Source organism: Gossypium hirsutum, chromosome D12 (assembly GCF_007990345.1).
Source record: "Gossypium hirsutum isolate 1008001.06 chromosome D12, Gossypium_hirsutum_v2.1, whole genome shotgun sequence".
NCBI lineage: Eukaryota > Viridiplantae > Streptophyta > Magnoliopsida > Malvales > Malvaceae > Gossypium > Gossypium hirsutum.
Window position 1 is genome coordinate 1,458,384 of NC_053448.1, and position 15,381 is coordinate 1,473,764.

The window sequence follows — 15,381 nt, forward strand, 5'->3', positions numbered from 1 at the left end:
ATGAGGACTAGAAAACTTTAGTGGTCAATTCACTTATTCGACTGTGAGCGAGAGAGAGAGAGAGAGAATTTTTCTTTATAGAGTTCCGATTCAGTACTTGTGTTTGTGCTTGGAATGATGCCTGCTAGTCATGCAATCCATGAGTTAGAGAATGGCGTAGAAGATCGAATCAGTTGAAAGTAAGGATTGAAATTATGTGAGAATCCAAATCTAATCTCATAAGATCCATAGGTTAACTTCAACTAGACTTTTTTGATATGCTCTGACAAGCTTTTTGTATGATTTTGGTGCCTAAATCATAGAGTTCTGAGTTGTGTTTGAAAAAAGTTTTTGAATCACTTGATTTCATGGCATGTAACTCGATATATGGTCATTTTCGTAAAATAGTGAAGTTCCTTACGAGAAGTTCGAGATTAATCGTTAGGTTTCATAGAGGTAACTTTGATTAGAATTTTCTCAACCTTTTAACCACCTTTCGGGGGTGATTCTTATGCCCAAATTACATAACTTTGTGTTGTCTTTGTAACAATTTTTGAATCTCCAAAGTTTGAGTTCTACAATGTGAGATATGGTCATTTCTCTAAAGAAGTGTAGTTCCTTGCGTACAATTCAAGAGTAATCACAAATCACCTTCTCCAACTTGTGAAAGTGAATCAAAACACATTCAAGTGCAAAGTTATCGACTATTTATTGTTTTTAACTATCAAAGTTGATCTTAGATGTATTAAAATTTTTAATTTTTCGCCTTGCACACCTTTCATGTTTTCCAACACACATGCCTTTAGTAGTAGTAATGTTATAACCTTGGCCGATTGGTATAACATCCATTAAAATTATAAAATAAAAAAGATGATTTTCTTTCCATTACAAATGATATTTTCTATTTAGTTTTTTTTTTAAAAATTAAAATCCATTGAAACCACATGGAACATAATTTATTGAATCATTGGATTCCTTATCAATTTCTCCTCATATAAATACAAAATTGTTTTTCAAGTAAATTGTATGTTCACAATGCCCAAACCACCTATTAAATCACAAAAAATGTTAGTAAATATTTTGCACTTTTATACTATAAATATTGATTTAAAGGTTCAGAGTTCTAGGATTTATGTTATTGTCAATGGAAAAATTAATGGTTCAATGGGTCTAAGCGCAATGAATGGAAGTTGATACCTTCCCTACAACTGTAAAATCACAAGGCAACCATTCACTTCTTGACTCCCCACTCTACATCCCTTACACAATGCCTTGTATAAGTAATTCAAAACAACAAGGCCCCAACTATACGTACCGGCCATTCAAAAATCATATAGCAACAAGAGTCATATGGCATAAACTAAGTTGTCGAACTTTTTAGGCATCAACACATCACCGATCAAGTGAAGAATGTATGCTTGATGATGGAAATCAAGATCATCAGGTGTTGGATTCTGTGAGAGATTCTTGAAGACAGTTTCAACCACTCAAGCTTCACTCGTTGCCATTGAAATTTGAGTATCTATTCTCGATGCACGGATAACGACCTATTATAGGTTAAATTTAAAGCTTCCCATTATTGGATGCTCGTGCATTATAAGTCTCGTTAGCAATGCTACATTGTTTAGCGTTATTGTTAATATTTTTCACTACTAGACTAGTGGTCGAATTAGTCAAACCATCGATTTTTTGTTTATCCTTCCAGGAACAAAAAGTAAATAAATAATAATTCAAATGTAATATTTTTTTAATAAAATATAAAATACTCTTTATCAATTAATATGAAAGCAACAGTTACAAATAACCCAATAAGAAAAATGTGGATGCTAACTAGATTTATGGTTCCAAAGCAAAGATAGCTTGAATTGAAAGTTGATCCTTCTCATATCCTTAGGAAATTGAAACCCTCGGTATTCCTTAAACAAAAAACCACTTACAAATGCTTCTACCTATTATCAGTCTTTTTTCAGTTTTTTATACAAATGACCCTAAAAATTTGATTAATTACGAAAATGATCCACTTTTCTAATTATACACATAAATAACCTGAAATCTATAGTAAAAATTGGTGGAGTCAAAGAGTTTGGTGCCACCAACATGCCACGTCAACAAATCTAATAAAAAATTCAAATTTTTGGTGGAACCATGTAAAATGGTGTCACCTGTATAAAAATACTAAGGAAATATTGCTATTTCTGAAAAATTGGGAGGTCAAAAAATAAATATAGTGGTGAAGCCAAAGAGTTTGGCGCTATCACTTTTGTATGTGTTAGTGTAATTTTTTTTTTAAATTTAAAACTATAAAAAATATTTTTTTATTGGGTGGAGTCATTCTAAATGGTGCCACCACTTTATGTAAGGTTTTCTCTTAAATATATTTTTTATTTAAAAAAATAATATTTTATTTGGTGGAGCCATACAGAATGACACCATTAGTATACTCTGTATGTTTTTTTATTTAATTTTTTTAAAAAATAATATTTTATCTGGTGGAGCTATTCTCTTTAGCGTGATCAAATAGCTATACATATCCTCAACCCAATGGTAGATCACTCTAAGTTGGAGAATTTTTTTTAATTAAATCATATTAGAGGATGGAGGGGAGAGAGATGAGGAGTGTTTTTACCTATTTACAAGTGGTCACGTATATGGTTGGTGCCTAATAGCCATCAGAAATGGTATCCTGTACAGAGCCCAAGACTGCAGCAGCCCCACACAACCGGCCATGTTACTTACCGATGGTGTAAATTTTGTAAAATATAATTTTTGAATTATGTAAATTGATAGTTATTTGAAATGTTAGCAATGTAAAATAATTTTGTAGTAAATTATTTATGTAATGTGAAATCAAGAAAATCAAAGGGACATTTTTAATACAAATCAAGAAACAGAGAACCTAAAAAGAGAGAAAGTTTGGAAAAAAAATGAGAGAAAAAAAAAAGAAAGTGGGGGATTGGATTGATTGGAAAAAAATGAGAAAGGGTTGATATGTAAAAAAATAAACTAAGGCATTTTAAAAAGAAATAAAAAAATTAAAAGGTTAAAAAATAAATATACTGATCGGTCATATCGCATCAGCTGCGTCAACGACGTCAGCAATGTGACTGGTCATAGCTAGTTTAATTAATGACTTTAAAAAAATTAGGAGGGGAGAAGAGAAGAGATCTGATCAACATTTTAGAAAGAAAGGTAGGGCTGTTTTTGGTCCCCTTAAAATTTTGAAGTAGGAGAAGAGAAGAAGAGAAGAGGAGAAAAAAAAAAAAATTGTATTTATTTTGAAATTAATAAATACAAGTAAGGTATGTAAATATATTTTGATGTTCATGTATTATATTAAAGTAGTTATTGTAATGTAATAATTAATTATATTTAATTTATGTGTTTTTTTAAAATTATGCAGATATCAGAATGTCTTCTCGAGTAAACACGAATCACACTTCATCGAGGATCAACAAAATAGTAAAATTAATTATAAATTAAATAAAAAAAGATTTCGTTTTGGTTTCTCGGTCTTTCTTACTCAGCGCTATTTTGCTCTTACATGTTTGATGTTAAATTGCTTTTTCCTAACTGTTTTGGTTGTATGAAATTGATCTCTATTTAGTTGTTTTAGCCCTTTTTTTTTTCTCCCACTGTTTTTATCTTCTTTATATGTATGCTATTACTATTTACATATGTATTTATCTGTAAATCGGTATATATATTTGTTGAGTTATTCTTTTGTTTGCAAGTCTTACCGCAGGATATACATATGCATTTCATCTAATATTATAATCCTATTGTTGCATTGATTTTGAAGTTTCTGCCCTTATCACTAAACAATAGGATGAACCTTAGATTTTTTAAACCGTAAGTATCATGAGATTTAAATTTGTGCATTTAGTAAATTTGAAATACTATGTTGAAATGGTAAAAATGTAAATATTATTTTACCTAGACTCAATCGTATCCATGTCCAACCCATATGCCATCCAATATAGGTATGGGATAAGATCTCTGATGCATGGAGGAACTTAGAAAAAAAATGAGCATACTCGTACCCGCTATAAAATAATTTTTTATCCTACATTTTTTATTTATAAAGTGTGATGTGTTTTTTAATTTATTTAATTTATTTTAAATTTATTGTATTTTTTAAATATTTATTTTAAAGACTAAAAAAATATTTGAAGAATACAGTGGCCAAATACAAGTTACATTATTTTTAAAATTTTATACTAAGCAATAAAATTAAATTTGTAAAGTTCATCAAAAAAATAAATAAATAAATATAATTTTTCCAATTTTTTGGGATCTTATTTGAATTATTTAAATTTTTATTAGAAAAATTCAATTTCTTTAATGAGTTTAAAAAATAGATATATATTATATAGTAGGTATGAAGAAGCAAATAGATTGGAGAATTACTTGAAAACATTGACAATTTTATGTTTAAATTATATAGATACTTGATTTATCATATTTTTATAAAAAAAATTACTATATTAGATGGGTATCATATTTTGAGGTCGCGGTTCCATTTTTCCAAGTACGATCCGGACAAGTGGATCATGCCATTCTTACAGTTGGCGGGACTTGGGGATGTCGCATTGATCTGGAGATTCGACCTGAGGGTAAACCTAATATCCGCATTGGTTAAGCGGTGGTGGCTAGAGACCCATACCTTTATTATGCTGTGCAGGGAGTACACGATCACATTGGAGGACGTCGCTATGTAACTTGGGTTACGAGCTGACGGTGATGTGGTCATGGGCCGAAGCAAAGTGTTGGAACCTTCAGTAGTATGCCACAGATTGTTTGGATGGTTCCTTGGTGATAGGGGATGAAACTTTACGTACTTGACATTGGCATGGTTGAGAGCAAATTTGAAGGAGTTATTGAGCACCGCCACTGAGCACGAGGTAATGTGAGTTGCTCGAGCGTTTGTTATGCAGCTTATCAGGGGGTATTTATGCCGGACAACACGTCTAATATTGTTTACTTAAAGTACTTGCCTCTATTGGAGGATCTCCATCGTGCCGATACTTACAGCTAGGGATCAACAATGTTAGACATATTATACTGTGAGTTTTGTTGAACAACAAAACACGGGGTAAGTAACATGGCCAGTTGTGTGGGGCTGCTGTAGTCTTGGCCTCCGTACAGGATGTCGTTTCTGGCGGCTATTAGGCACCAACCATATACATGGCCATTTGTAAATAGGTAAAAACACTTCTCATCTCTCTCTCTTTTCCATCCTCTAACATGATATAATTAAAAAAAATTCCCCAACTTACAGTGATCTACCATTGGGTTAGGGATATATATAGCTATTTGATCACATCAAAGAGAATAGCTACACCAAATAAAATATTATTTTTTTAAAAATTTAAAATTAAAAAAAACAACACATTAAAAAAACATACACAATATACTAGTGACGTCATTTTATATGACTCCACCAAATAAAATATTAAAATTTTAAAATAAGAAAACACATTAAAAAAACCCTTACATAAAGTGGCGGTGCCATTTAGAAGGACTGCACCCAATAATTTTTTTTTTATAATTTTAAATTTTAAAAAAATTACACTGACACATTCAAAAGTGTTGGTGCCAAACTTTTTGGCTCCACCATATTTATTTTTTGACCCCCTAATTTTTTAGGAATAATAATATTTTCTTAGTATTTATATAAGTGGAGCCATTCTATATAGCTCCACAAAAAAATGAATATTTTATTAGGTTTGCTGATGTGACATGTTGGTGGTGCCAAACTTTTTGACTCCACCAATTTTTATTGTAGATTTCAAGCCATTTACGCGTATAATAAAAAAAAGTGGGCTATTTTCATAATTAATCAAAATTTTAGGGTCATTTGTATAAAAAAACCTTCTTTTTCTTAAATCTTCAACAAATCTGCCCGCCGTCATTCCTTTTCCTTTGATCTTTAAAAGAATTTCAGCTTGAGAAGACTGAAGAGAAGCAGGTTATTCCAGAGCCTAAAGTTGAAACAAGAAAGATTTTCATTGGGTAATAAACTCTTAACGAAGAAGGATTGAGACAACTTCAAAAAGATTTGAAACATTTTAGTTTTTACATGTTTTTTCTTTTTCTTTTTGTTTATCCGACTAGTTTTTTAAGGTTGCTTTTAATCTTTTAATTTATTTGTCTTATTTTGGGTTTGGTACTTGGGTTTAGTAATTTTAAGGGGTTTGGGCCTAGTTTAGGTTGGTTTTTTTTCTTGGTTTCCAAAATATAAAAACATCGGTTCAGCTGGTTTTTTTATTGATTCATTCAATCTGTGATTTGCAGTTCAATCATGATTCGTGGTTTAACTGGTTTTCCCCTTAGTTTGGATTGGTATATCGTCTAGTTTAGTCCGGTTTCAACAACCTTAGTTATTGTCAGTTTGTCGCATCAGAGATGAGATTTATGGGTCTTTAGTCTCCGCTGTTCAATCAGAGCGGATAGGAATGACGAAACATAAATAACTCTTCTAATTTAGTTTGCGTGATAGAAAACGACGTTTATCAATTAGGCAATGATTCTCTTGTCAGGCCAACTTATACTCATATTGCTGCAAAACAAAGCCACAAGAGAATGTTGCAATGTTGTTTCTCGAGAAAATATCCTTCTTTAAATCTCAATAAGTTGGAAACCATTACAATACGATTAGATATTGAAATTCGAAGGTTCTAAGCTTTTAGGGTTTAGAAAAAAAATGTAACATTGTTTGTTTTTTTTGTTGTTGAAAACTAGCAACTATGATTGTTTATTGATAGGTTTCATTTTTAGGGTTTATTTAGAGTTTTTTTTTGTAAAGTCGGCATCCATGGGTGCTGAGTTGAATTAAGATTTTTGTTAAACTTATATCAAATTACGTTATTTATTATTTGTTTTTTAACTCATATTCTAAATCGATACATATGGATATCAAGTTTAAGGTTCACTACTACTAAAACTGTTTCAATTTTAATTTACATTAATTGTTTAATTTTCAAATATTTTCACTTGAATTCGAGAACTATATATGTTGAGATCTTTTATTCATATGGAGCAAGAAAAGCTTGATACCTAGGACATGCATAGTATAGTCAACACCCACTGATATTGCCATTAAAACTTCAATAGAGTTAGGGTACAACACCAAGCCAGTGGAATCAACTAACAAAAGAGAAGTTAGCACAAAGGCAGCTTCATTGCATATTACAGTAACATCATAACATGGAATAAAATCTGAGGAAGTCGGAAATTGAAAAATGCTTCCTTTTCGTGCCGTAGCATCGGCACAGCGGTTCGCCTCTCTAAAGACGTGCTTCAACGTCCATTGCTGGAAATGGCGTTTGAGAGTCTTGCAATACACAACAAGGGATCTTTGAGTACTTAGAGTTAAATTTCATCATGTACAATTGTCATTCGTGGATCTCAGTCCCACCATATGCTATTGTGTTGTAGTTCAGTGAATCAATTTTAGTTCGAACTAATTTGATTTAATTTTACTTTATAAGTGTCCTACCATATATTTATAAAATATTTAAGATGAATTTAAAATTTAATTGAAAAATAGTTAATTAATAGAGAAGAAAAAGAAATAAATTGATTGTAAGTAGGTGTGAGTTGAATAGAACGAAGGGAAAGTGACACAAATGTCGTCCTAGCCTACCATTTGTAAGAAAAAAAAAACTGTATAATTACTTAAAAAGAAGGGCTTATTACACTTTAGTCCCTATACTTGTAACTAACAAATTATACTTTACAAATTAGTCCCTATTCATCTCTAAGCAGTTTTCCAGCACGAAGATCTCGAAAAGTTATTTTAAATCAAAAAAAAATTTGTCTCAATCGGACAACCGAGCCAAAAGTTATGGCCTTTCAAAGTTTTCCAAGCTAAAAACACACTGTTCATGCCACGTCAGCAAATCGCGTCCTAGAGGGCGCGATTTCCTTCCACGTCAGCAAATCGCGCTGACGTGGACGCGATTTCCTGTGCGTACCCTGACATCGCACTGACGTGGATGTGATTTCGCGGAAAATGGCCCATTCCGGTAAATAATTAAAAAAGTGGCCTATTTCGGTAAATTAAAAAAAAGGTTTTTTTAGTAATAAGCCCTAAAAAGAAAAGTTTATAACAACGTATTTAAATCCATTAATAATAATATCATTTAATAGTAGTTACTACTTACTAAGAGAGCAGTTAGTCCACGTTACGGATTTGGATGAAGGAAGAAGATGGCTTTAGCTAGCGTGCTACGGTTGTTTCCCTCCTCACCACCACACCTTTCCCCACTTCTCTGCAAATCCCCGCCCCCTTTTCCGTTCAACAGCAACCGTTTCTCCTCTTCCCCCTTTCCCATTCTAAACCAACGCTCCTCTTTCGTCACTGCTGCCCTACCCGACTCCGCTGACGAACAAACCGTCGTCTCCGTTGATTCTGTTGTCTCCGAAGATAATTTCAACGATCCTAGGGTCATCGTTTCGGCTTGCTTGGTCGGTGTTTTTACGGGAATCGCCGTCGTTTTGTTTAACAACGGCGTGCATGAGATTCGCGACTTTTTCTGGGACGGGATTCCTTACAGAGGTGCTTCCTGGTTGCGAGAGGAGCCTCTCGACTCCGTTTGGGTACGTGTTATTTTTGTGCCTGCTTGCGGCGGTTTAATCGTCAGCGTCTTGAACGCTGCTAGGAACGCCGTTTCGGAAGCTAGTTATAGCGCCAAAGCTGCGTTGGGTTCTGTTTTGAAAGCTTTAGCGGCTTGTGTCACGCTCGGGACTGGCAATTCCTTAGGACCTGAAGGTCCAAGCGTTGAGATTGGTTCCTCCATTGCTAAAGAAATCCATTCTCTTTTGGATAAAAATCCTCAAACCAAGCTCTCCCTTTTGGCTGCTGGCGCAGCTGCTGGAATCTCATCTGGTTCGTTTTTGAAATTTTATACGGTAATTCTTTTGGAATTGAATCTCTTTAATTAATTTACTTTGTTCTATATGTATCTTCAGGTTTCAATGCCGCCGTTGCTGGTTGCTTTTTCGCCGTTGAGTCGGTTTTGTGGCCATCATCGCCGGCGGATTCTTCAGTGTCACTTACTAACACAACTTCGATGGTAATTCTCAGTGCAGTTATCGCTTCCGTGATCTCTGAAGTTGGTCTTGGTTCTGAACCTGCCTTTAAGGTTCCTGAGTATGATTTCCGGTCTCCTGGTGGTAAATTTCTTAAATTATCTTCATCATTTGAAACTGTATTCTTTTTATGTTTCTCATGCTAATTGGATCAGAACTTTTTTCTTATTTTCAGAACTTCCACTTTATTTATTGCTGGGTCTTCTTTGTGGCTTGGTTTCATTGGCTTTTTCTAAATTGACATCTTACTTACTGGGTGTTGTGGACAATCTTAACAAGGATGTTGGGATTCCAAAGCCTGTGTTTCCTATAGTTGGGGGACTAACTGTTGGTGTAATAGCCTTGGCATATCCTGAAATTCTGTACTGGGGTTTCGATAATGTCGATCTTTTGTTAGAATCTCGGCCATTCGTCAAAGGTCTTTCGGGTGATCTCTTGTTTCAGCTGGTGGCAGTCAAGATTATTGCAACTTCTCTGTGCCGGGCCTTTGGGTTAGTAGGAGGGTATTATGCCCCTTCACTTTTTATTGGTGCAGCAACTGGGATGGCATATGGGAAATTCATTAGTTTCGCAATTGCTCAGTCTGATCCAGCTATTCACCTTTCAATCTTGGAAGTGGCCTCACCACAAGCATATGGCCTGGTAATTTTCTGTGAATAGTGGTTAGATGAATTTTTGTTTGTGAAGGAAATTTAGAATAGAAAATATCTGTTGCTGGATCTGGACTTTATGTTCACTAATCTACTACATTAGAATAGAACAATAAACAATGATGTGGTTGACCATTATGCAGCGCCTTTTGCAGGTTGGCATGGCTGCAATGCTTGCAGGGGTCTGTCAGGTACCTCTCACTGCAGTTCTGCTTCTGTTTGAGTTGACTCAGGATTATCGGATAGTTTTGCCTTTACTAGGAGCTGTTGGGCTTTCTTCTTGGATTACTTCTGGACAGATGAAAAGAAAGGATGTTAAAGGGACCAAAGCACTTGAAGATGGAAACAGATATACAATTCAACAGCCAGAAGAATCAGATAATACAACTAGTCTATCTTCTACCGAGGCGCCACCTTATTTCAATAACCTTTGTGAAGTTGAAAGTTCACTCTGCATTGATGATTCCAGCATTAGAACCAAGGATTTAGAAAAGAGAATTTTTGTTAAAGAAGCCATGAGGACGAGATATGTGACAGTAATGACGAGTACTTTACTTACGGAAGCAGTGACTCTTATGCTTACGGAAAAGCAGTCTTGTGCAATAATTGTTGATAATGACAACCTTTTATTGGGTTTATTGACACTAACAGATATTCATGAGTTCAGCAAATTTGCAAAAGACAAAAGTTTGGACTCCAAGGTATGGTGCACTCTTTAATTTATTTCAAGTTTTCAAGAATAACGTGCTTTAACAACTTATAGTCTGGCATGTTACAATTCAAGGGACAAGGGGGGGAAAGGAAAACACAGATTTACTCAGTAAGGGTGGAGGAAGAAGTGATGAAAATTGAGCTATGTCCCCTCTCACGGAAATGCTAAAGTAGTTCCCATTGCAACTCAAAATAGATTAAAATTAACTTCAACATAGGATTTTGTCTTGTGGTTTTTCTTTCTTCGGGGGTACAATGGTAAAGTTGGAAGATTGAAATTCATCTGAGTCAATTGGTATATGTAAAGCTTTCTGCTTCACCATATCTTGAAATCACCATCTTAGGTGTACATCCACACCAAAGATGTGTTAAAATCACACTGTTGTTTAATTCCAGTTCATTTCTATGATTCTTACACCGCCGACTTATTAATAATCCCTGCTATAGGTGCTTTTGGTATCTGAAATATGTTCATCAGATGGTGCAAAATGTAAAGTGCCATGGACAGCTACACCTACTATGGATATTCTGTCTGCAGAAATGATCATGAATGAATATGATCTGAGTCATGTTCCAGTGATATCCGAGCGTGTCAAAGACTGCAGAGGGCAGCCAATTGGCCTTCTGGACAGAGAATGTATCAGCCTTACTTGCAGGTTTGTAACTAGATCTTTGAACTGCTTCTGTTGTGTCTCTTTTAACTATTACATTGATTGTCCACCGACTCTTTAGTAGCCTAACCTTAGACATATTTGCAAATTAGCCTATATTATCTGCAAATGGCCATGTTTTAGAGTGGCATATTCATTATATATCCATTTCTTTCCCTAGGCATAGTTTGACTTACGGCAATGATATTAGACATTTGTATCTTAAAGAAGTAGCAGTAGTAGAGCAAATTGCGGGTTTTAAATTTTATATTTAGATGGAAAATCCGAGGATATGCCTTTTATTGACTGATGGGTGGCGCACACCGTTGCGGGGGAGGGTTTTTTTATTCTTTTAATTATTTTTAATTTTTTTTACTGCAGAGCCTTGGCCACAAGAGAATCTCTTGATTTTGACACAGTAAAGGCAATTGTGGAATAAGGGTGAAGCTTGACCCCGTACATGATATAGGACGAGACAGTGATTGACATGGCAGATTTTTGTTGTACTTTGATTTCAATTATTGGTGATCCTTCCAATTTAGCCTTGGAAAACGGAAGTGGCTGTGTGGCCAAAATCTTCTTTCTCAAATAGAGCCATCAGTTGGAGGGAAGCTAAAACACACACAAGATAACCACTGGGATCTAGGATATGGTCCGACTTTCCTATGCTTGGCTGGACCAACTGGAAGGGCTCTGTTATACTTATTTTTCTTCAAGCTGGGAGATGAGTAGCCAACATAGCTGCCTTAGGATGTTCAGGACCATCAAACCGTTCACAGCCCCGAAGGTCTAAGATTTTGCAGGCTGGGGCTTCGAACAATTGGCAAAAGAGAATTGTTCAAATAGGATTCTTACATTGGGTATAATAGTCCTGTCCGAAATTGTTTTCTTATGTTAGCTATTTTCGTGATTTCTGTACCTTACACTACACTCAGTAAAGGTAGCTACACCACAACAGGTATATACTTTGTCGTGCTTTTAATGTTCTATCGAAGGACTTAGCAAATCATCATGGGGGAGAGATTCAAACACGATGTTCCATGTCTGTATAATCATACCGATTGAGAGAGCCTACTGAACACCCAATTTTGGGACAAGTATTTTACTGTCTCCAACATCAGCAGTACCAATCACTGTAAATGCACAACACATTCTTTATTAAATTTTTAGTTGTATGCTGGCTTGTATTGATGGTTATTTCATGAATCACCATTGTTGTCGACAATGATTAAAACTTCTCGACTCATTAAAACTTTGAAATCTTGATGCATGCTGAAGCGTTGAGAGATTGTTAAGCAACTTCTTATGTACGTGAATGTTTGAATTCATGTAACATATATACAGGGTATAATCTAGGTGTAAAACTCTTCATTTGCCATCAGAAACATTAAAACGAAACAGGTGGCTAAAACGCTTTAATCAGAGATTTTTAGCATACCCCATTTAACGTATTTGGCATTGGCATTTGCCCAAACCCTTTGAGTTTTTGGCAGTTAAATTATAAAACTAGGAGTAGGTAAGTCAAACCAAACTTGTTAAATACCAGCAAAATGACGTTCAAAGCTCACGAGCATCGAGTGGCTTACCTTCTCCAATCCAACCTCAATTCTCAACTATCAAGGCATTGAGTGCAATGGTCCAAATATAAAAAGCAACCATTGCATGATATTTGATTATAGGGAAGTGGAAATGGAGTGGGTGAAAGGTGGCAAAGTTTGCGTTACGGGTGCTGCTGGTTTCTTGGCTTCTTGGCTGGTTAAGCGTCTTCTTTTGTCGGGTTATCATGTGATTGGCACGGTTAGGGATCCAGGTCTGTACGTTTCCATTACACCTTCAACTGTTTAATGCATTTGCCTCGCTTCATTTTCATTTGTCTGGTTATCTGTGCACGGGGCAGCAAATGAGAAGAAATTAGCCCACCTCTGGAGGCTTGATGGAGCCAAGGAGAGACTCAAATTGGTGAGGGCCGATCTACTGGAAGAAGGAAGCTTTGACGATGCAATCATGGGGTGTCAAGGCGTTTTCCACACTGCTTCCCCCGTCATAAAACCTTCCTTTGACCCCAAGGCATATGTTCTTCTATTTTTGACCTAGTAAATCAAGTACCAATATTCCTGAATTTTCAAAACAAAGATATTTTACACTCCATGAAACAAAAAAGGACATAGGGAATACTTAACATTATGTCAGTGCCGCAAACTAGTACAGAGTAATTTTGAAAGCAGCAAATTTGCCTTCCAGGGCTCATGAACATCCAAGGAAGTCAGGTGGTCTAGACTATATATATATACATATTTGCAGATGTATACAGCTACATAAGAAGAAGATAATTTATTCTATACTTTACGGGTTTGCTATTAATGTAAATGGTTTAATGGTGAGGAATTATTTTATTTCCTGGTTGTAATGTGATTTTCACTTTCAACATCAGACGGAAATCCTGGAACCGGCTGTGAAGGGCACATTGAATGTGCTAGGCTCATGTAAGAAGAACCCATCTCTCAGACGTGTAGTTCTCACATCGTCGTCTTCAACTGTGAGGGCTAGAGATGATTTTGACTACAAAATTCCCCTTGATGAGTCCTCTTGGAGCTCCCTTGAACTCTGCGAGACTTTGCAGGTAACCTTCTCAATTCTCATCATTTCTTTTGAATTAACTCAAATACGGATTTTCACGAGAATGATTCTTTGTTTATTACGCAATTAATCGACCAAAACATGTTCTGTTGTCTACGCTTGTACTAGTGTTTTCGTATCATACCAAGCTGACTGTTCCTTTTTGATACTGAAAATGGAAATTGGGTGCGTTTCAAAGGTTTGGTATGCATTAGCAAAAACCCAAGCTGAGAAGGCTGCATGGGAGTTCTGCAATGAGAATAAGATTGATCTGGTCACTGTCCTTCCCGCCTTCGTCATCGGTCCCAGTCTGCCACCCGGTCTATGTTCCACTGCATCCGACGTCCTTGCCTTACTTAAAGGTATTGAAACAAACCATTTCATCATAAAGGCTTCTTATAATAATCCACATTCATGATTGGTTCACCAAGGTATTCGTCCATGTGAACAAACAGGGGAAACCGAGCAATTTCAGTGGCATGGGAGGATGGGATACGTTCACATTGATGATGTTGCACTTTGCCATATCCTTGTCTACGAGCATGAAGGTGCAAGTGGGCGATACCTTTGCAGTTCAACGGTGATCGACAATGACGAGTTAGTATCGATCTTATCAGCTCGTTATCCATCACTCCCTGTTCCTAAGGGATTTGCGAAACTAGACAGACCGTACTATGAATTCAATACATCCAAGATAAGAAGTTTAGGATTCAAATTCAGGCCTATTGAAGAAATGTTCGATGATTGCATTGAATCACTAGTGGAGAAGGGCCTTCTCTCTCTTCATTCTGCCCATCAGAGACCACTTTCTTAGTCTAAATTTATCAGTTTTAATCAGCTTAAAGTTTGATGTTGGTACAAGTTTTACGAAACGAAATGTAAGGATTACACTTCCTCTTACTAATAAGCTTTTCATTTATGGGGAAGAATAAGAGAAGTCGATTTTATTTTATTTTGGGGGAACCAACACTTTTTCTTTTTTAACTTTTTTAGTTAATCACTCTTAAATTAAATCCTAAATTTTTAACCAACAATTAAAACAAAAAAATTTCGGTTAACTGACCAAATTAACCGAAAAAATTTCGGTTCGATTAAAAGTTAAAAATTTTAAAAGATCGGTTAATTCGGTTAATGTTATTTCGGGTCGGTTAACCGACTGAACACATTTATCCACGATATGTGCCGATTTCTATTAAAAGATAACTTTTTTAATATAATATTAAGTAGAGATGAGATGACATAATTTTAATCCGTATTAAATAAATATTCGACAAAAATTTAAAGCATACAAATCAAAATGTTAGAACTTCTAAACAATATTGTATCAATTTAAATAATATTTTGGTTTATTTATAGCGACAACGAATATAAGTATTTTGTGTAATAAGAAACTAGATATTATTGAGTTCAAAATTTGTGTAATTTTTGCTTTTCTATTATAAAGATGACCATCCATGTAGTTGATTGTTTTTTTGGTATTTGCATGTAACTGTCACAATTTGCGCACATACATGCAGCACATGTGTATGCTGCTGGGTTTCTAGTTTCATTACTAGGTTTTTTTTGTTATGGTGTTTAGTTGTAAATGAACTAAGTTGGTAGATTAAAGAAAAAGTCATGCACATAAGATAGGGGTCGCCTTTAGATAGCTTATTTAAAGCCTAGAGTTGAGACAATTAATT

The 15,381-nt window shown here is 35.1% G+C and overlaps 2 protein-coding genes across 2 annotated transcripts; both read left to right on the forward strand.

Moving 5' to 3' along the window:
- Nucleotides 1-8,115: 8,115 nt before the first annotated feature.
- Nucleotides 8,116-12,280, forward strand: LOC107940999 (chloride channel protein CLC-e). Its single transcript, XM_016874490.2, has 6 exons — nucleotides 8,116-8,869; nucleotides 8,953-9,156; nucleotides 9,248-9,714; nucleotides 9,878-10,423; nucleotides 10,881-11,089; nucleotides 11,465-12,280. Exons 1-6 carry the CDS (start codon nucleotides 8,191-8,193, stop codon nucleotides 11,520-11,522), a joined length of 2,163 nt encoding a protein of 720 aa, XP_016729979.1. The 5' UTR covers nucleotides 8,116-8,190; the 3' UTR covers nucleotides 11,523-12,280.
- A 400-nt stretch (nucleotides 12,281-12,680) lies between these two features.
- LOC107941000 (tetraketide alpha-pyrone reductase 1) lies at nucleotides 12,681-14,651 on the forward strand. The gene is made up of 5 exons (XM_016874491.2): nucleotides 12,681-12,893; nucleotides 12,981-13,150; nucleotides 13,515-13,703; nucleotides 13,899-14,061; nucleotides 14,155-14,651. Exons 1-5 carry the CDS (start codon nucleotides 12,746-12,748, stop codon nucleotides 14,511-14,513), a joined length of 1,029 nt encoding a protein of 342 aa, XP_016729980.1. The 5' UTR covers nucleotides 12,681-12,745; the 3' UTR covers nucleotides 14,514-14,651.
- The last annotated feature ends 730 nt before the right edge of the window (nucleotides 14,652-15,381 follow it).